Below are 22,374 nucleotides of genomic sequence, written 5' to 3' on the forward strand. Positions count from 1 at the left end.
GAGAATTGCCAGTTTATAGACTGCTAGCTGATAGCAAAAGGTTGAGCTACATGACATAATCTTTTAAGTTTTTTGCAATTATCTCTTGGAATATTGATGTCTCAATCAAGTCTGCAGAGGGGTGCCAGCAGTATTTTTCCTGTGACAAATTTGATGGGAATATGTCCTTTTTCACTTGTATTCCACTTGAATTATTCCACTTGATGTATTCTACTTGAATTATTGTACAGAAAGTTTCTTTACTGTAATCCCTTTTAATCTTTACATTCTATGAATTTATTATATTTAAGAGTTATTTTTGTTATTGTAGTAGATATGATTCTGCATATCCACCTATGCTCATGGGAAGACGTCATGTCTTTCTAAGAATTTCATAGGATTTTCTTCAAAAGTTTGTGTTCATTAAGGTTTTATGAACCAGACAGTTGAAAGTAAGGGTACTTCTATTTCTAAAAATATAATTGCAAACAGCAACAGCACCATCAACACTTTCAGAAACAGGTGAAAAACTGGCCACTGGTTCTAAGCTTGATTGTTGAGTCCCTGTGGCTTGAGTCCCTGTGGCTAGATTCAGCCTTATCCAAACGTAAATGTACCTGGCAGCTGTTTATAGGATTCTCTGCAGGCTTTAGCTTACCGGTGTATAACTTAATTATAAAGGCAATCTACTTTTCAACATTGTTAGTGAGATCTGCTGCTGTCCTAAAGGCACAGGAAAACAACAAACAAAATATTTTCCAGCATATTTTAGCCCTAATTTGTCTGCTATATTTCCTATTCCAAATTCCACCACTCTGTGTGTGTGTGTGTGTGTGTAGAGTGGTGTATGGGGGAATTGTAGAAGGGAAGCTCTTCTGAAAAGTAATCCTGGTGTGAGTTAGATACAGTCCGAAAAGTACCCTACCCCCACCTCCGCCCCGCAAACGGACATCCTCATCTGAGACCACGACCCTGCATTGAATGAAAACCTAGTTTGCGAAATGTATCGATCTAGCGAGGAGGCTAAACTGAGCGCCGCACAGTAGGGGGTTCCCAGGGTCGGAGGTGTGTAGTTTAGAGCCAGTTCTACACCCCAAGGCGAGGGCTGCAAAGGCTGCAGAGACTTCTGGCTGCCCCGAGGCTGTGCTTCAGTCGCTTCTGCTTCCGCGGCTGGCCAAGGCCGCAGGTGCGGATTTTCCCATGTTAGACGCCATGGATCTGCGGGAGAAGCCCAGCTGCCTAGCCCAGGTCTAGTATGTCTGATCCAGCACTGTTCTTGCTGCTCCTGCCCGGGGGAGGGGAGAGGCAGGCGGATGGGAACCGCGGTCAGTCCTCGGAGCCCCAAAACAGCTAATGACCCCTCGCTACGCCGGCACTTTCGGAAAGCAACAGGAACGCATCACCCGCTCGGGCAGGCTAATTGCATTAACCTAGATAGGCTGGCAAACTGGCCCATGTCTTCCGTCTGGCACCATCCCTTCGAAGGACAATTAGCCAGATTTCAGTTCCCTTGCCCTCCATTGGCAATCTCGGGCGGCGGGAAGAGGAGCAGCCCCCCCCTCCCCCCAGGAAAAGGAGCAGGAGAAATCCACCGGCCAACACAATTAAACTGTCGAGAGCCGCGAAGGAAAAGCAGGCGGCGAAAGCGGAGGATTGAATAGGCCAGCTACCATTCGGTAGTGCAGTATTAGGCTCTCATTAAACACAGAAAGGCTCCTTGGCACAAACGCTTCCAGGAGGCATGTAATTTCATTTACGCTCATTAGAAAGTCAAATGGCCGCTAGATTCGAACGCCTTGAGACTAAGCGGCGGAAGGGCCCGTTGCTCAATAGCCGGAGCTGGGGGGTGGGGGGGGCTTGCTGAGGCCGTGGCTTTGCACCACCCCAACGCGTCTATGGGGCGGCTTCTCTTCGATGGCATCACTTTTGCGGGTGTGAGGAGGCGCTCGCGCGCGCGCCTGAAGGCGTGAGTGCGTTTTGTTGTTCAGGGATGGCCTCTTCACATCCTTAAGTCTAGCGCAGATCAAGCGGAAGAGCCGGGCTGCTCAGGGGGGAAAAAAACCACAGGGTCTGTCTATCATGTGACTCTTCTGGTTTGACTCGACAAATCCCTTTAATAACGATCTTCAGATCATCTCCCTTTGCCGCTCTTCCTCAGCTTCCTTCACTACAGTTGCAGCGGATGTTTGAAAGGCCAGAAAAATAACCCAAAAGGTGTGTGAGTGTTCTTTCACACACACATACATAAATAGATACCCATGTATAATTCCACATGCAAAGGGAAATCAATCTTTCTCCCAAGACCCGAACCAAAGTGCTATTTAAGGCAGACGTGGGAATTTCAAAAGAAAATTAAAACACACACAAACACCTCCCAAACCAATGAATCAGCAATAGTCGCCCGCGCGTGTCCTTGTATAATATTGTCTGGCACTGGAAGGAACCAGCGTGCGGGCTTCCATGACTGACAGCTATTCAAACCTTTGAAACCAATGTTTTCTCTACTCTCCTTCTCTACCCCTTGCCAAAAAAATTAATTAAGAGCGACAATAAAGAGATTCATAGATAAGCTCCTCCCCTTGGGGTAGTCCGTTTGCATTCAAGTAAATAATGCTCTCCCACCCTCCCCAACAGTCTGATCGGAAGTCAACAGCATGCATTGTTGTGGTTGGGGGAAGGGCTGAAGGATCAAACCAAATCATTTTTTCCTACCTATAAAATAACCCACTACCTGAAGGTTTTAAAAGAACTTTGCAGTGATCTGATGGAAAAATACTTAGTTTCCGAAGTTTTCTTCAGAATGTTTACTAGCTAATATTGGAATTGGCCAATGAGCTTGAAAAAAGCAACATGCAGTTTTGGCAAAGATCTAAACTATTTTTCAATTTTCAGGTTGAACAAGATTTCCATCCATTCAGTAGACACTATAAGGTGAAAAGTTGGCTGCTCTATGGGCAATTTCCCAATGGGCTAAGATGCCAAGATTTACGCCTACAAGACAGACCGAGGCTGCTGCTGCAGTACCAGCCGATGATGCAACGGTTTCTAAGATCCTGATTTTCTTTCTACTTCTATTCATCAGACTATCCTTGCCTTCGAAATAAATAGCATTTGTGATGCCCAATGCCAGCGAAGGAAGGAAGATGGATTCCCGGGCTGGACAAAGCCACAACCAGAAATCCCATTAAAACCTCGAGGCATCGATCTCTTTCAGCTCCAAGTGCAGGAAAAGAAGCTGCTTTCCCTGAAAAGCAAAGATGGGGTGAAAAAGAAACTGCCCCTAATGGAGACTGAGAACCTGCCCCTTTGAGATTCCCAGGCTTTCTAATCTGCTAATATTGGGATTAAGTCTTGTAATATATGGGGTGTGAAACCTCGGCTGGGCATGAACTCATCCCATTTCCATTAAGGTCTCTTTTGCGGTGGCATCGAGGACCAGCTGCCAGGATGAACAAACACCAGTTGAAGGTCCCCCGTTAAATCTCCTCTCACCCTCTCTCTCTTTTTGTCTCCCTCTCTCCCCCATGAAGCCTGTGGGAATGGACCCACACTCATTCCACAACAAATGGCATTTTCTAGATCTGGAAGCCTCGGCAGGCAACGATTCCCACGACGGGATGTGGGGTCTGGCCAACAGGTGCTCGGACTTGGCTGAGGGAGATAGGAGGACTCCGAGATGGGAAAAGGCTTCGCTGCCAGCAGAATGAGGCTTCCCGGGTGCCTCTTGCTTTTTACATGGCGTGGAAGTCGCAGACAATCAAAATGATATCTTTATTGCTAGGTTCATGTCCTGGGCTATAACATATCAATCCCTGTCGAGTTTCTCTCGGATGCACCTGGTATTTCAAACTTGTTCTTTTTGTGTTTCTGGGTGCTGGGCTGCAGCTGCCTAAAACAAGCAAAGAGATTGAGAGAGGCTCTTACAATGTCTCCAAGACGTGTTGGCATGGTTTGCTTGTCTTTAATGTACCATTAAGCATTGTCTTGACACAATATGGGAACTGTAAAGCATGACGTATGTTATATAATAAAACACATTTTCAATGATAACACTTGCAGTAAGAGCTGAGATGCAAGCAAACAAACAGGCCTGAGTTTCGAGTTTTTTTGTTTGGGTTTTTGTTTTGTTTTGTTTTTGTTTCTGTCTCCTTTTGCTAAGCCTTCAACTGGCAATTAAAGTCAAGACCACTACTTTCCCCTCTCCTATCAGCCAATTAAATTTTATGTCTTCTAATTTTTCACACAGGAAAAAAAAAACGTCTCCATGGCGGCCTCTAAAGACATTGATTTTCTTGCTATCACCTGGCGTTCAGACCTTAGTTCCATTTATCAAGAAGGGGAACGTCAAGCGTTGCATAAAGTGACTCTGTTACCATAAGGCTCTCACAATCCTGGCCCATTGTTTTCCCTTGTTAATAACTCATTACCAGGATTTAACAAATCCACCATTACATATGTTTTGTGTCTCCATATTTTGATCCGTACGATTAAGCAGATGTTACGATTGAAAATTGAAAAGTCCAAGGCTACTCTAGGCTGAAAGAACGAGGGCAGCCTCAAACAACAAGCTAACAATGACATTCAGAAGATCTTCAGAAAAACATTTACGACCAATAAACAGAATCCAACCTGCTCCATTTCAACCATTGTGTGCTTGAGAGAATAATTAAGTTTAATAGGGAATAGGTCTGCAAGGTTTTCAATGCCAAGATCACAGGTGCGGGGTGGCACGTTGAATGATTCGCCTGATTTTGCCAAGCTCAAGGGCCCTTCTCTGGGACTTGCGAGTAGGCAGAAAACATTGCCATTTCTTTTAATTCGCAGCATTACTTTTAAGGCGAACAAAAGAGGGCGGAGGGGGGGGGGGATGAGGGCTGTAGCGGTGAATGAGGGGCGCGCGGCTGCAGTAGGGAGAAAGAGCTGCCTTCTCAGGCGAGCGCGCCGCCAGCCTGGTGCGCAGGAGCCTTTCTGGGTCTTCTAAAAGCTTCTCTCTTCGCCTCCACCCCGGCTGCCCCCCCCCGCCCCACGTCTCAGTTCGTCATTATCAGGAGCAGGGCAAACCCCCAAAGGTCTCAGTCAGATTGCTTAGTGCTTTGAGTCCAACTCTCGAGTACTAGGCGCCTTTCTGGGCAGCTTGGCCAAACTCTCCTCAAGCTCTGAGGCAAACGGCTAGGACGGTCCCCGGCTGGAGACGCACATGCGCCCTGCTTCTCCCCTAAAAACTCGGGGTCTGTGGGAGTCGGCAAGAAGCCGGCTCGCGAGCTCCCGGGAAGTGGAAGATCTCCCCTGCCAGAACTTTAAGTCCCCTTTCCTTGCTGTTGAAGGTCTGATCTGCTAGAAAGAGGCAGCCAAGGAACGGTATCCGCTTGCTTGGCATCGTTGCGCATGGAGGTCTCCAAGAGGGGCCCCGTTATCATGGGCTTGCCTGAGGCTTGAATGAGCGGGACAGAGATGTACCACTAGCTGCGGACATTCCGAGGGAGCAGGAAAGGGGAGAACGCCGCCTTTATGTCGGAACCATTTCTTAGGCAGCTGACACAGAGAGAAGAACTGGATCTTCCTGACCAAAAAATCTAGGCGCTCGCCGACAATCCCTAGCAAGCTCGTCCCACCGCCGCTTAGGTTAGAGGTATCCAGGAACGTGGTGGCTCCCCCTTTTTAGATTCAGCCTACTTTCTGAAGCCCAGGAAAGCTCTCCGAGCCTCCGGGCTTATTCGCCGCTCTGCCCCCCCCGATTCCAATTTCCTTCCCGCGCACCTGCTCTGAAGGCAACTTGTTGCGCTGAGCGCCTGTCACGATGCCATATTCCTGCCCAGAGGCTTCCCAAAACAGACCGAGCTTGCCATACCGAGGCAAAGAAACAAATCAACCCACTTCTTCTGGGAAATGGCCTTCGACAGGCTTTCCTGTCTTAAGGCAAATGGGTGACACTTGACATGTCCGGGTCCCCCAGTGTCTGCAGGCCTTGGCTATTTCTTAGACTTCTGCCCATGCACGGGGAGCAGAGCATTAGCAGGAGCTAATGGGGCTAGGGCGGGAAGGAGGGCAAGAAGAGCAGAAACTGGGTCCCAATCCTGCCTCCCGAAAACGCTCCCGCCCTCGCGTAAAGCCAGCCACCCTTCTGCCCAGGCCAATCTTCTGTGCTAGTTAAGGCTGGCGCACGCTCTAGCAATCAATCGGGGGCATCGGCAGATTATTAAATATTTCTCAATCGGCCTGATTCTTTCTGGCAGACTCAGGCCGCTCTCCATTTCTGCAGTGTATTTTTAGGGAGGAAAGGGGGAAAGGGGGAAATGCGCCCTTTGTCTCTCTCAGCTAGGACAGCCACAGGTAAAGCGCTTAGACGCCGGCGAAGAAATGGAGAACTAGCTTTCCCAGGGGAGCGAGCGTGGCTCCTTTGTTCACCAAACCCTGGCTAAGGGTTACTTCAGTTGGCAACAGCCCGTTTCCACGTTAGTGCAAACTATTTGGGACTTTGTCAAAGTTTGTTTTGTGGAAGGCAGCTCCTTTAGCTAGAGGCTCAATGGGTACTCACTAGAATGCGTAGAAAGCGCCCCCCCTTCTTTCCCAGTCCTTTTCAGGAAAAACGTGAATAGTTGTTGTCAAAGTGGACGAGGCTGAAAAAAGGGGTCCAAAAAGAAAAGGGGAAAAAAGCCTTGAAAAGTCTTGGAAATGGGTAGGTTTTGCAGGTGTAGAATGAAGCTAATAACCATGCACAGTGTGCGCTCCCCCAGTGTGGAGAGTGTGACAGGGACAGCTGGCTCCGTTTTCCCTGTGAAAACCCCCCCTTGGTGGACCATACACAACGACAGTGACCTTTCGGCAGGGGAACCAGAGCCGACCCTTTGACTGAATTAGTCACAAAGACGTCTTGCTATGACTTTTGTTCCTCGCCAAAGCCAAGAAATATTGCGTTAAATATGAGAAGGATTGTCTCCAGCTTTCTTGTGCTCCTTCAGGAAATATGGCCAGACTGATTTAAGGGGGCTCGTTTCTCTTCGCCGCGGTCTTTCATTCCTCTCCCCGCTATTCCACCCCCCACCCAACGACCTGGGGATGAGGAGGTGCGCTTTTTACAGCGTGTCTCCTTCCAAAGAGGAGCGCTGACTCTGGGTGCAACAGCGGCGAATTTATCAATCTTTTCAGGATCTGACAATACTTGGAAATACATCATTGTCACTGGGGTGGTTTGATAGATTAGCTGGAGGCGCCGAGCCTTTCCAAGGTCAAGTTGAAGATTCTCATTTGGTGTTTAACTGAAGTTTTTTGAAGGGCTAGACAATGGCTGCCTGTTAACTTGCCCCTTGTTCTGGAGAGGAATCCCCTTAAATTCTCTTTTTAACTGATATCACTTCCGGACAAACAGAAGTGTGATTTTCCTATTCTTGGGATATTTGTTGTTTTTGTCTCTTTTATGCGCTTTTTCATAAGAGCAGATGATAATGAATTACACAAAATCTAAAGAGCCGAGAAAAGTTCTTGGGGACGAGAATGCACTTTTGTGGTTCTGCCGGATGCCCGCTTTATCCTCTTTCGTTTCTCAATGCACATTTAGTGGTTTTCTCTTCTTCGTGTTTTGATGCTTTCTCTTTTTCCACGAGTTGGAAACCCCCAAAAGGTTTGTTTGTGGCAGGCTTCCTTGTTTTAAACTAGCCTTGAACCTGTTGTCAAAGTCTCTCTGAACTTCCCTTTGCCTTGCTAAATATTTTCTTTTGCCTCTTTACAGATGTCTGCGCTAGTCTGGGTTGCACCCGCCGTTTCCTCTTCCTTTCGCTCTGAGATGATTGATATTTGTTATTCAATCCAACTTTTATTTACCTTGCAAAAAAAAAATGTTGGAGGGTTCCGATGTGATAAATTGCAGATATGCAAATCACATTGAATGGTCTTGTAAGTGTGTCTCGCTAGAGCTGAATGAGGCCTTGCAAGCCGGTCTGTGCGCGCTCAGGACCCCAGGGAGCTGATCAAAGCACCCATTCTCTTTCATCCCCGTTATTCTCCTCCAAACTATTTCGATACAATATGTTTCCATGATGCCCTTAATGGGCTTGGGACACAGAACTCATTACAACCTAGCTAGTTTTGCCGACCTCTTTGTTCAGAGGCAGAAAGTTAAAGAGAGAGAAAGAGGGGAAAAAGGGGCGGTGGGAGGGAGGGAGGGAGGAGGGAAGGGGAGGGAAAAACTTGCTACTTGCCAGCTTTCTAAAATACTAAAGTATGTGTCATTTTTCACTGGATCTCTTCTTCATCTCTTCAAAAGAAAAGCTATGAAACCATCCTGCCTTTTCTAGCATAAATTTCACTGCTGTCCAAACATTTCTCTGCAAGATAACTTTTCTGCTTTTGCAAGGCAACTTATTTTCTTAACCATGAATGTGTTTTTGTTAATATGGGGGAAATGGAAATGAATTGGGCTATTTCTATTACTCACTTTATTTAAATACTGGTATCATAGAAATCTGTAACTCTGCAGGCATGTTACACCAAACATATTCCCGAAATTAGTTTTGCATAGATTAATGTTTATTTCAGAAACAGATTTTGGATGAAAATGAAAAACTTGTTTAAAAATTTTCACCAATTCCAAACCACCCTTTCCCCAAATTTGTTGCGGTGCTCAAACTACATCAGAATACAGTAAGGATGTCAGGAAAGAAGTTTTGGTCCCAAAATGCAATTTTGTTCTTCATATAGTGGTAAAGCAACACATAATTTGCAAATATGAGGCCAACATGGTAAAACTCAAAACAGTTCATATACATTTTCAGTTCAACTGACATTTATTCAATCATAATCTTTTCAATAGATGAATTCAGCTTAAAAGTGCAAAGGTCCCATCAGCTACTAGCCAAAGAGAAGTAGAAAATTCTAGCTCTCTGTCACCATCTAGTGGTTGCTTGGATTTCTGCAACCCAGATGTGGTAGCTCTAAAAGCAAAGGTGATTCACACAAATGTGAGTAGGACTTTCCAAAAGTATAAACTGATCTTAAATAAGCTTAAAAGAAAGTTTGAAAAGCAGGAAGATAATCCAGACCAGAGTCTTTGCAGCCTGACTGGCAATTCATATTACATTTCAGAAATTAGAAAGCAGAGAAAGAGAAGAAAGAGGCTGCAGAAGAGAGCAAGAAGGGAATTTTCTTGAATTTCCTTCCCTCACTCATTCTCTCACTTGGATTGCCGATCTTTTGGGTGAGGACTTTGAAACTTCAGATTTAATGCTGAGCAAAGTCAGAATCTGGGTGTCCTTTGATGGCCCTGTAGTGGAGCAACCACATGTTTGGGCAGCTTTGCTGCTTGTGCCTCTCAAAGGAAACTCATCATCTCTATTTCTCTGATAGGAACTGCGAGGAGCGAGTACATTTGTTTCTGGGTTGATTTGTTGATGGAAAATGGCTGGCAGCCAGTTCTGGGAACGATTCCAGCCCTGACTCCGATTAACCCTCTCTGGTGAAACTCTGCTGGAAACCAACTCACCAGCCATTGCCATTAATCTACTTACTAATTAAGCCAATTCATTTCTAAAGGAGGAAAAATGCCTTTCTTTGGCCCAAGTAATGGGAGGAAATTTGAAAGAAGCGCCAAACTGTGTAACTGTAATTCAGGCAGGAGAATTGCTAAAACAAGCTTGTTGATATATAGCAGGAGGTTGAAACCAAGTTTCTAGGGCAACAATCCTTTGGAAATGCCTCTGGCACACAGAGCTGAGCTGAAGCCTGAAGAACGGTAGGGGCTTGCAAAGGGTCATTGTGTGAAAAGGGTGTGGGGGAAAACACTGTCACCCCCCCCCAACTGAGTTTCTGCTCATTTCACTCTTGCATCCTGTCTGGTTGCTATCAGCTTCATTCTAATTGGGTAATCACAAAGAATTTGGAGCTTCAAGCCCAAACCAGACATTTTGTGATCTTGGTGCAACTGGGTTAGAAGTATAAAGCCAATGGCCAATTAGGGCCCAAGAGGCAGTCACTTATCCAAGTACCTCTGTTTTGTTCAGCAACTTTTGCCCCTCATCTTTTACTTGTATTTGTAAGCAATGTAGTTATAGCTCAAAATCACAAGGCGCTCTTGAACTTCATCGTCACTTTGCAAACTTAAGAGCACATTATAATAAATCTTTAGGTTGGAAAGAAGTGCCCAATCAAATTATGGCATGCTTTGTGGGGAGGTTAAATACTAAAACCAGTCCCCCCGCCCCCAAGTTGTTATCTTTTGGATCCGCTAAGAAGAGAATATCACCTGCAGAATAATCAATCATTACCAGAATCTCCAGCTGGAAATTCTGGAAGCTTAACTTCCAACAAATCTAAAGATCAACAGGTTGAGTAAATCTGACCCACAAGCCTACAATCAGTTAGAAAGTCTGTATCAGTTGTTCTTTCCAAGGTTCTCTAAAGCAACACAAAAGGCAGCAGAAAAACAAACCATGAATGAGTTCACCTGACACATTAATCAAAATGAAGCTCCATGAAGCTCCCCTGCTTTAGCACAGGGGACTCCAACTTTGGCAACTTTAAGCCTGGTGGACTTCAACCCCCAGAATTATTTGCTAACTGGGGAATTCTGGGAGTTGAAGTCCACCAGGCTTAAAGTTGCCAAGGTTGGAGACCCTTGCTTTAGCATATTGTCTGAATTTTCTGTAGATTACAGAGCACACTGTAGATTAATGCAGTCTGTGAATCTAAGCCCCACATTGTAAAAATAAATATGCCACAAGCAATATTGTGTGCTGCATGCTGGATCTTGAACCACCTCAACATCACATTTTAGGCTAATATATCTTGAACGGTGTATTTAAAAAAGATTGGACAAAACTATTGTATCTTTAAAGTTCTGCAATTTTCTCTATTTAAAATGATAGCTTTTTTAAAAAAGTCATTTTATTTTGATGGATTGACAGAGCACATTTGCTTTTACTTTCCACAAAGTCTGCATTTGGAGAAATCAAGCTCAGTTTAGGAATTAATTTTTTATTGCATTTTAATGGTAAGTTGTTTGCAGAATAATTCAGAGAGATAAGTTTCTTTATTTAAAGCTTTTATTTATTTTTGAAGCAGGAAAAGCACTCCAATGCTCTTAACAGTTAGAAGCAGTGCTCCAGAAATATCTTGACTTACTTCTATCAATGTGACATTTGGGCAGAAAATGCTCAAGCACTGCTCTCAGGAGCAATGGTTTCTTATTTGGCCATCTGTTTTTGGTTCCTTCTAAGCTTTAGAAAAACTGAAAGCATTCAACCTTTTTGGTACAGACAATTGTTCCAGATATGGTAGAGGATTCCAACCTACATCAGTGTTCAGGGGACACAAGAGGTGAGGATGGTAACCTCGACAGTTCAAGCCTTTCCTCATCTGCAGAAGAAAGAAAGAAAGATGAGAATCACTTGAATGTGTACTCTACCCAGGTCTCTTTGATAGGAAGCAAATAAAATGGTATCTTGGCTTGGCTGATGGATTACAGAAAGGTACGTGTATGACTGTAGCATGTAATAAAAATTTAGCCTGTGAAATGAAGTTATTTTTCAGTGTATAATGTGGGCCAGAAAATTAGGTTATGTCATGAAAGTATAGTCTATGTTTGCATGCTTTGTTTGATTTGGGTTTAATGTTTTTGTGGATCCAGCTAATAAAGTTTTCAACTGTGCTTTATGGCATGCATTTGATTATAGTTAATAATAAACAGTGGCTAGCTGAATCATAGCTTTGTGTTACAATATAAGGAGTCATATTTGGGGTGTTGAGGCCACTTCATCCACCATCACTAAGATTATCTTGTCCTGATTAAAATCTAACTGCTGCATTAAATTTATTGTGGGCCAATGTAGGAAGAAGACATTAAATTCCCAAGGAGGCTAACTCTAGTGAAATACATTTAGTCTACAAAGCATTTGGTACTATAATAACGTTTGGATTGCAAAACAGTCTCTTATGGTTTTGAAAAGACAGCAGCATATATTATGCAAGCTAATTTAACTTTTATTCAGTATGTCTGATCTGTGAACTAAGACTGTGAAGATTTCTGGGATGAAAAAAGTCTCCCTCAATATACTCAATGTCTGTTTATGGTATACTCTAGTATAACCATAGTAAAATCTGTCCCATTTCTAAACATTCAAGTACTGTATTAGTTTGGTTTGGATATTATGGTACTTTATTAAAAACAGGCCAAATTTCTACCACACACTTTTAGGAGAAAACTTGTTGGAGATCATTAACAATTGATTATGCCTATATAGAACATTTGCTTTTGTTTGCATGACACATGGGAATAAAAATGACTTCATAACACTTTAACCTAATGTATGGGATAAACCAAATCTATGTGGTTACATCATGGCTTTCTGTGTTGCATAAACTCAGAATCTTGGCTTAACTGAATAAAACTAGGGTTTGCAAACAAAAAACCAATAATCCACATAAAGTACACAACCTCTCAATTTTATTACTAAGAAAGATTTTTCTGAGTGCCATTGTTGGACCAATGGATGCCAATACTTTTGAGTAGTTCAGAAAGGAGAAATCATTTCACTTGATAACTAATTATAAACAAAAGGTTTGGATTGATGTGAATTCTATAATTAATTGGACTCTAAAGCATAACACACAAATTCACTGCTCAGACCTGCACTGGCTCCCTGTAAATGTGTCATAGGTATCTACTATATATTTTTTTCCACTTTGAAACCCATTAGTGGTCTACCCATTTCTTGTACATACTTGTCTATTGGCAGACCAGCAAACACAATTTGAATCTTCAGTTAGAATTACTTTTCTAATGCAAAGTGTATGTTTTTAATAACTTTAAAGCATGAACTACTAATACTATACTAATAATGTAGCTGTATCCTGATGTGTTAAATTACCCTAAAGGGGATGGGGAGGAGAGGAAGGCAGACAAAGTCCCCAATTCAGCTTATTGTTAAGTATAATTTTGAACCCAGGGATTTCTACAAAATCTAGCACTTTCATTCATTATAGCATACTATTTCTTACCCTGAAATACAGCTTCCTGAATTGGAGAACCAGTGAAATTTCCAGAAAAATGTGTAAAGGAGGAAAAACACTAGCTACAAACTTATACATATCTATTAAGTAAAATAATCCATAAGAGATTGTATGATTATGAGGCTAAAAAACTTTGGTTGCACTCTTATATCCAGTTTTCTGACGTTAAAACTATTTGAGTTCAGTGGGGCTTATTTTGGAATAGATATGTATAAGATTGTAGCTAGTGTTTTTCCTCCTTTACACATTTTTCTGGAAATTTCACTGGGCTTTAGAACACCTGAGTAAATGCACATAAGATCATGATATAACTGTGAACCAGATTCACATGTAAGAGAAAAAACTTAGATCCATTTTTGAGTGACTTTAACTTAATGGGTCTTTCCATACATGCCATGTGCTACAATGTCTATACATAGTATGGGGAGTGCAAGGTTTTTTTTAAAAAAAGCACTCCTTGAAAAGAGGTGAAGTGGTTTGCAACAACAGACTACTTGATGTAGAACACAGTGAAATTAGGGAGGCCGTCTTTTACTAACAGGCTTCCTGTACGGCTTAAGAGTTTTGTGAAAGACAGAAGTTCAGCAGGTGCAGCCTCCCTCCCCCCCCAACCCCATGCTCCTCCTGGCTGGGAAAAATTACACTTGTTGAACTTCTGCCAGATGCAGCTGTTCAAGGCACAGAAACTTCTGTCAGGACAAAACGGTGGCATCTCCATTGTGGATCCCCATTAGCCGAGAATTCTCAGGCAGAGGGGAAAGCCCCCCAAAAGGCTCGGATGCTCTCCTTTCATACACAGCATTCATTTACATGTAAGCTTCTATTCCAGCTGCTGTGCAAACGTCTTATTGTTCACACCCAGGTTGCTCTTGTGTGGAAAGTGACGTCTTCAAGCTTAGCAGTTAATCAGGTGACGTCACCAACGCAGCTTTTAGTGAAATACTGCTGTCCTGTTCAAAACCTTCCGAAGTTTGGGAAGCAGGTGCGCAGACATCTGTGAGAGCATTTCTATAAATAAATACTCTCCATTTCCACATAGTGGAAAGAAAGTAGTGACAGCAAACCTCTAATTCTTTGGCAGGAAAAGCAGAGAAGAGAAGTCAGCCAAGTGTCTGGTTCAAAGATCATGCACTTCTACTTAAATATCACTTGTCCCTTTCTATCTGGAACATGAGTCCTCTGTTTTGGAAATTTTAGAATATACATCTACTGGAAAAATAAGGTTTTATACACAGACAGACAGACAGACAGACAGACACTCACACACACACACACACACAGAGTGGGGAGGGAGAGAGAAGGAGGGAGGGAGGGAGAGTGGAGAGAGAGGAAAGGAGGAAGGGAGGGAGGGAGGGAGAGAGAGAGAGAGAAAGAGAGAGGAGAGAGAGACAGAAGCACCCAAGCATAAAGCTTCAATGCATTCCAACTGAAATTTAGAAATGTAAAATTATTCAGATAGGGACCTCCATTGGAATGCAATGGATTTGTTTTATATTGTCTGAATATTTAAAAAAGCTTTTTTGCATAAAAATATCTGGGAAAGAATAGGGAGAAGATGGTAATAGGGAAATAATTAAAAATCCATCTAATTGTAACTAATTATCATTTACAAATACTAGGAAATTAAACAGAAATGCATTTAAGTATCTATTTATAAACTATCTCTTGCTAAGAAAATATGAGTTTTATGTTGATCTGAAGCACCAGCTAGCACAGAGTTAATTATCATTAAAAGAAAAGTTCAAACAAGGGCTTTGCAAAACCAGCATAAAAATTGATATCCCAAATGTTTGGATGTCAACATGAAATTGAGTGTGACAACAAGAGGATAAGAGTTAACACAAAAACAAGAGGATAAGAGTTAACACAAAGAAGAAAAGTTTGCTTCTTTCTTTTCTTCAAGCCTATCTCAGGTTTCATAGCAAAAATTGGATGCAAATATCCTAAAAAAAGACTAATGACATTTCACAGGTAATGCAATTTAGAAAGAAACATTTCCATGTTTTCTTTTCCAACAATGTGCATTTTTGTAAACTGCTATAAATTGCAATTCAAAAGCCCTGATCTTCCCATCCCCAATCATTTTTTATACTGATCAAATGAATGCAGATACTCTCATTTGGGAGGGGCAACATGACATTTCACTTGGCAGTTCTAAACAGGTCACGGACCTTTCACAGACCCTAAGGCAGTGGGAGGGAGTGCTTTACGAAACCGTGTAACCAAATCAAACCAATGGTTACCCCCTTTCAATTCCACTGGAGTGGCTTGCACAATGCTTATTCACATAGCAGCAGAGGAACTGAAAGGATGGTCATCCAATGGAAATGTCTTTTCCTTTGTTTGATCTTAACAGAGCTTCAAAATAGTAGAAAACCATTACATCTAGTGACAACAAAACCGCACACAAACCCGGTACACATCTTTGAGAAGGTGGATACATTAGCGAGGGTAGTGAGCTTCAATGCTTAAAAACAGTTATGCAGGCTATATGGAATTAAATATGGACATTTATGGGAGATGTTGCTTTGTTTGAAGCCATGAACACAAAGACACAACATGGCTGCCCTGGAGATGACCTATTGCTTTCAAGTTGCTTGAGCACATCAGAATTTCCATTGTTAAGGTTGATTAATTGAAACTGATAAGTTACCATGAATAAAGATTGTTTTTCTGTTTAATGTGGTGGGCCTGATTTGGTAAATGCTTCATTCATGTAGCCTTGCAGTGCAGCATATGGGCAAGATTCATTCAGTATCACAAACATACAGAATTTATTATGCTTGTATGGTCACAGCCAAAAGGCCTTTCTAGTTTAATGTCAAAGTCTGAATGAAAAATTCCATTTAAAGTGTCACTAGTAATGTTGCATCTGAGTTTTGTCCTTCAGACTGGCTCTTTAGTTTCAAATTCAAAAATCGTACATTAAAAAGCTAAATTCAACAACAAAGTAGATGAGAGAGGTAAGGAGACATCGGCTTTCTTTCAAAACAGACAAGCAATTTATCTGAAATGCTTGTAGACACCTATGACAAAGGCACATGTTATGGTCTGGTGCCGCCCTATGTCACACACTGCTGATAAAGTTATCACCATAATGTTTCAATAAGATACTGTCACCCCAGTTCTAAGGATCTGACATTCCTGTGTCTTTTTGCTGGAAGAAAAAGTCAAGTTTTCATAATAAATGTGTTCTTTTAGAAAGAGAAAATCAGAAACCAAAACTCTATAAATTATTTTATTGCAATAGTATTGTCATGGCCTGGCAGATATTGCATATTCTTTGAAGTTTAACTGGTTTAAATAGTTCCTTTAACAATTAAAAGGTGTTTTACTTAAAAAAATAAACTAATCAGCCAATGGTTGCATCACTGATACAAAATAATAAAATAAAATTAAAATTGGTTCAGCTTCATATTAAATTGCAGAACCTTTAGTAATTTTGGGATTGGACAGCAGATACATTTGTAACAACAAGAAACATAATTGTTGTTCCTATGATCTTAGAAAAACTACTGTCAGAGTTTATGGACTCATTGCTGGAAGTACCGTATTTTCTTAGCAGATGTTGAACTGATATGGTTAACAATACAAAAAGCAGGCTTGCGGTTCTGTACTGACTTGCACTCTTTCGTGACCTCAAATGAGTGAAGCCAAAAATGAACTTTTTTTCCTATTGCATTTTCAGGTTTGAGAGGGTTTAATGTTTTTCACACTGGCCAATCAGATGGTTCTGAGATGTTCAAAAGCAGGAAATAGAAATTCGCTGGCTATTGTTCTTTTGCAATTTGAATTTGGAATCATTTTTGTTCCAACCCTGAAATACCATTTAATCTTCAAAACTACAAGACCCCTGAGTGATCTTTCCTCCATAAAAAGCTTTTAAAATTTTCCAGGTTAGTGGAGATCACTCAGTTCACTGCTAATAATTTCCACAGATTAATTATGCACTGTATGATGGTGAATTGTCTTTTGTCTGTTTTAAATGTCTTTCCCAATAGATGACTTTTGATTCTTAGGCTTGAGAAAAGGAGGAAAACTTTGTTGCATCTATTTTTTTCCTGATGACGCTGGGGTGACCATAGTGGATCTGAAGAAGGTGGTGAGAGATGGAGGGGCTTGGAGAGTGCTGATCCATAGAGCACAAAGATCGGACACGACTGAATGGCTGATGACAGCATGGTTGATATATCTTGACCATTTTCCTCTTGCCCCTCTTTTTTTCTAAACTAAAAAAGCCCTATTTGTTCTAGGAGGTAATTAACATCTTTAGGGGTTTTGTTTGCCTTTTTCTGAACTTTTTCAACTCTGCTGTGTCTTTTTTCAAGCATGCCAATCAGACATGTATTTATAGGAAGGCATTATAATGTTGGCAATATTATTTTCAATTCGTTTCCTAATAATCCTTACCATGCAATTTGCCCCTTTCATCATTGCTGCCCTCTGATTCAACATCTTCATTAAACTATCTTCTTTGACCCAAGATAATTTCCCTTTAGCTAAAGTTTAGGTTTAATACTTTCGTGGTTAAATTATGGGAATCATTTTGCACCTATTTAACTGACCTACATTTTAATTTAGAAAAGCAACTGATGGGTTTTTTTATTCCCCTCCATTGAAAAAAAAAGTTTATTTTTACTTTTTGTTTTTTCTTTTTGAAACAACAGTCCAGCTCATTTTCCTTTTTTTAAAAAAAATATCCAAGGCTAAGAGCCTACTTGATGAGACCATCTGTCGACCAAATCCCTTTTCAGAAAATTGGAACTTCTTTACCTGGGTAGAAAAGGCAGAAAATAATATTCCTTTCTCATGTGGCTTCAAAGCACCCACAAGGTCATGCTTTTTTCTTTGATCGACGGAGCAGTAGAGGTAGTCTTTGACTTATAACCACAACTGAGCCCAAAATTTCCATTGCTAAGCAAGTCAGATGTTAAATTAACCATGCCCCATTTTATGACCTTTTTGACATGGTTGATAGTTATGAAGTTGTTAAGTGAATCATATGGTTGTTAAGTGAACCTGGCTTCCCCCATTGACTTTGCTTGTCAGAAGCTCCCCAAGTAGCTTCTTAGGGAGAAGAAATGACAGTCCCTAGGATCCTACAGCCAACATACATATATACTGGCTGACAAACACCCAAAGTTTGATCGATCGTGGAGATGCTGAAAAGCATGAAAACTGGTCATAATTCATTTTTTAGGGCCACTGTAACTTTAAATAGTCATTAAACAAATGGTTGTAAGTCAAGGGTTATCTGTATATACCTGACAAGATTAATTTGTACTTTTAACTTAATTAATTTGTATCCCACCTTATTTCTACAAATAACCCAAGGCAGTGAACATAACCAACACCTCGTCCTCCTCCTATTTTCTCCACAACAGCAATCCTGTGAGTGAGTTGAACTGAGAGAGAGTGACTGGTTCAAAGTCACCCAGCCAATTTTTCATGCTAAGGTACATCTGGAACTCACAGTCGCCTGACTTCTAGCTTGGTAAGATTAAACCATTCTTCTCTTATAGCTATTTTAGCGGGGGATTATGGATCTGAAATTCAACAATCTGAAGAGTACCTAGTTGAGAAGATTAATCTAAACAATATTAATTGGTAATTCATATTTATTATAGATCATTAATCAAGTCAACTCATTCTCTTGGTTGCAGTGGGAAAGTGTTATAACTAATGATGAATTTTTCATAGGTAGTGTTTAATTATGACTGGATCATAGGTAATTTTTCCCACTCCACAATTTTGAAATTTTTATTCTGATGAAATTCTCCACTGACTTGAACAGAAGATCTAATATTACATAACAACAGATCTAAATATTATGCTTCAAAGAGTTTTCATTAACAAATGATATACAGAGTTTAAATTTATTTTACAAAAAGTCCTGACTTCCCCTAGCTTTTAAATCTGATCTTTTTTACTTCTTTGGGTTGAAAAAGAAGCAGAAACAAACAATGCAATCTGTCAAGTAACTTGAGCTGTGCAACAGATAGTTTTGTTTAGGCTTTCTCTTTTTGACAAACTATGCAAAGAGTTGGTATTCCTTGGCAGTTTTATCTTAGGGATTCGTGTCTTTCTTACTCATTAAGACTGCCTCTAAAGATAACAAAGAGCAAATACTGCCTGCCTACCAGACTGTGAGAAAAGTCTTCTTCAGTTTGGAAAACTAAACATGGGATTTTCTTTTCACATGGTGGAAAGCTTGGATGTTGTCCACTATCTATTTTATCACTGATTGAGAAGAGATAATAAAGTCCCCCAAAGCAAAGCAGAAAATGACGATGAGGCAATTGATCTTCCCTGAGTTGCTACTGCAGTTTACATAGTTGTCTAGGACTAATCATATTGATAAAAATAATAGTTGTCACTGTTGAGTTAAACCATTATTTTAAAATCATGATTTATTCAATAAACCACAGTTGAATGAATTCATATAACTTTAAATTGTAACAATGACTTGTAAGTCACAATAGCTAGATTCACACAACACGTTAAATCAAAACCAACCAATTTATATCATGATTTAACTTATTATATGAACCTACATACGCCTTACCTCTAAATAAGTAAGAAGAGGGGATGGATCATATAGCTTTTGGATTAAGCATATGCTTGGCATTCAGAAGTTATCAGATTCATCTCCTGATTTCTTTCTAGTTCGGTGTTTCTGAACATGAAGATGTGTGGCTCTCAAATCCCAAAATTCCTAAAATGGAGAATTCTGGGGGTTGAGGGCCACACAATTTCAAGTTGCCAAATCTGAGAAATACTACATTAATTAAAAGCATCAGATGATGTAAAAGATATATCCTATTGCCAGACACAGCAGATAATACTTGGTCAGGTAGATAAAAGTTTTTAACCTAATGACTGCTGTCCATATTCCTAATGGGACTTCAGAGTAAGTCCCACTAGGAATAATGTGTAGTAAATATTCATATGATTTCTCTATTACAATAAAGCCTATTGAACCAAATATTTTGTTCTAGTTGATTTTCCCTGGGCTAGGAAAATAAGAGGGACCAGATTTGATTAGTAGTCAGATGGTAGACCATGGTTTATAAGCCAAGACTAAGTAAACCTATCATCTGGTTTAGGAACTGTGGCATTTTTAGTAATACCAAGGTATACTATATATAAGATTTTCTTCAAAATAACTTTGCTTGGATTAAATATTTTACACTTACAGCAGGAAAGAATATATTGATTGGTGTTTTGCCTTATAGGATGTCTATTTTGAATCTGAATTGTTGCTCAGTCCTGGTAACAACTAGATTTATTAAAGTTTTGGAAGTTCACCAGGATGATTAGCTAGTATCACTATCCGTGCAGAATGTTCACTGTTGGAAGTCCTTGTGATAGTTTCAATCTCCTGCTTGAGCAGGGGGTGGGACTAGATGACCTCCAAGCTCCCTTCCAATTCTGTATTCTATGAAACTTTTATGAAATAGGCCCGTGGTGGCTAACCTTTTGGGGCTCCTGTGCCAAAAACTGCAAGCATGCCAGCACGCCTTTACTTGCATGCCAGCACCAAGAATGCAATGCGTGCCTCCTCCCCACGCCCCCTGCCTGTGCAATCCCCACCCCCACCCCCTTACCTGCACTGCGCTTCACAGCTGATTTTTCATCTGGTTTGAGGCCTTTTTCGGCCTCCCAGAGGCTTGGAAAAAGCGTCTGCAAGGCTTCTCAGGCCAAATTATAGGCCCCTTTCATCATTTCTGGTATTACAGGAAGTGATGAAATGGGCCTATAATTTGTCCTGAGAAGCCTTGCAGAGGCTTTTTCCAAGCCTTTGGGAGGCCGAAAAAGGCCTCAAACCAACCGGAAAAAAAAAATCAGCTGTGAGGCGCGTGCATGAGCAGTGAGGTAAGTTTGCCTGTGGCTTATGTGCCAGCACAAATGGCTCTGCATGCCACTTGTGGCACGGTGCCATAGTTTCGCCATCACAGAAATAGGCTAATATGTCTGTAATGAAACTCCTCCCCCTCAACATAGGGAGGGTTGCAACCTTTAATTGTTTATTTTACATACACTCACCTCACACAAAAGTTGAGTATTTCTAGCTCTTGTAGCCAGTTCTGTGTACTATAAAAAGCAATACAGAAAAGTATCTTGCAAAATAAAGTTTAACTGCTTCTGATGGTATAAGAAATAAACAACAGAGCATTGGGCATTGTTTTTAAACTGAGGAATCCATTTACATTATAATCAGGAAGAAAATAAATAGAAATCTGTAAGATTCATAAGTAACCAAGATAATTAATGCCACATGAAATTAAAAGAAGAACACTTACCAAATATGTTAAAGAATAATTATTTACCTTGTGTTAAAGCATTGGGTATTGCAGTTGTAACTGGATTGTTAGCATCATTTTGATCTTCTTCACTTGGCTCAATGTCTATCTCAGCAGTTATCTCTGGCTGAAGTTAAATATTTTGTCATTAAAAAGTCTTATATAAGTAAATTACAATAGACTTTAAAGAGAATCTGTGCATATACACTGTTGATTAATATGGTAATTTTAATAGATATAACATTTGACAATTGATAAATTGTAGAAATTTTGAGCAAAATAAATATATAAGTGGAACAGAGAAAATGGAGTTCTTGACATTGCAACTTTAATATATATTTGAAACATTCTGACTGATTTAATTTATCTTGAAGACAGCTATAATATAGTTTGCTTGGTTTTGGTTTAGTGTGTTGGGTGAATCCAGCCACTAAGATTTGCAAAGCATGATTTATTACCATTGAAGTTTGTTTAATGGGCCACAATTAAACAACCCGTGCCTTAGGACAATAGGTGAATCCAATCGTTCAAAAATAAATGAGGCTAACACAAAGCAGAATTAATCAGACTTTCAGTGTTCTTGGGCAAAAATGGAATTTTGAGTCTCTATTGCAGGTACTTTCCTAAACTGGAGGCTTAAGACAGGTTTGGTAATTCATAAAATGGATGTGAAAAGGGGCACAACAATTTACAAAGCACAGATTTAATGGAAGCTAGCTATTTTCCTTTCTAGTACTTGTTTCAAAGAACATTCCCACTCTATAGCTTTAAAGTACTATGGTATATAAAATGCTTGCTTTCCCATTCTGTGGAGAGGTTCCTCTTTCTTGTAAATTTGGGGCCCAATGATGAACAGATGGCCATTTCATCTTAGTGTTGTGCTGTTTTCTGAATTTTCCACTACACTGTTATGATTCTTTCAATCCTTGTAAACCACCCAGAGGCATTGCAGTGAGATAGATATGGTAGCTCTATAAATTGTTAAAACAAATAAAAAGCACTAGCTTCAGAATGCATGCCAACCAATGAGTCTCACTTTCAGCCTCTCATATGAATAGTTTTCCACATACAACCATTTCTTTGGCAATTACTC

At 40.7% G+C, this 22,374-nt stretch overlaps 1 protein-coding gene across 1 annotated transcript in view; it reads right to left on the reverse strand.

The window, feature by feature from the left end:
- Nucleotides 1-10,974: 10,974 nt before the first annotated feature.
- CZH10orf67 (chromosome Z C10orf67 homolog) overlaps nucleotides 10,975-22,374 on the reverse strand; it is a 104,000-nt gene continuing 92,600 nt past the window's right edge. Inside the window, exons 16-17 of the mRNA XM_087917583.1 lie at nucleotides 21,309-21,408; nucleotides 10,975-11,325 (exon numbers count right to left, since the gene is read on the reverse strand). Coding sequence (XP_087773709.1) covers nucleotides 11,264-11,325; nucleotides 21,309-21,408 — 162 coding nt within the window. The 3' untranslated portion in view covers nucleotides 10,975-11,263. The remainder of the gene's footprint in view (nucleotides 11,326-21,308; nucleotides 21,409-22,374) is intronic.

Source organism: Pseudonaja textilis, chromosome Z, assembly GCF_049901715.1.
Source record: "Pseudonaja textilis isolate UNSWEBS1 chromosome Z, rPseTex1.2, whole genome shotgun sequence".
In the NCBI taxonomy this organism is placed as follows: Eukaryota; Metazoa; Chordata; class Lepidosauria; order Squamata; family Elapidae; genus Pseudonaja; species Pseudonaja textilis.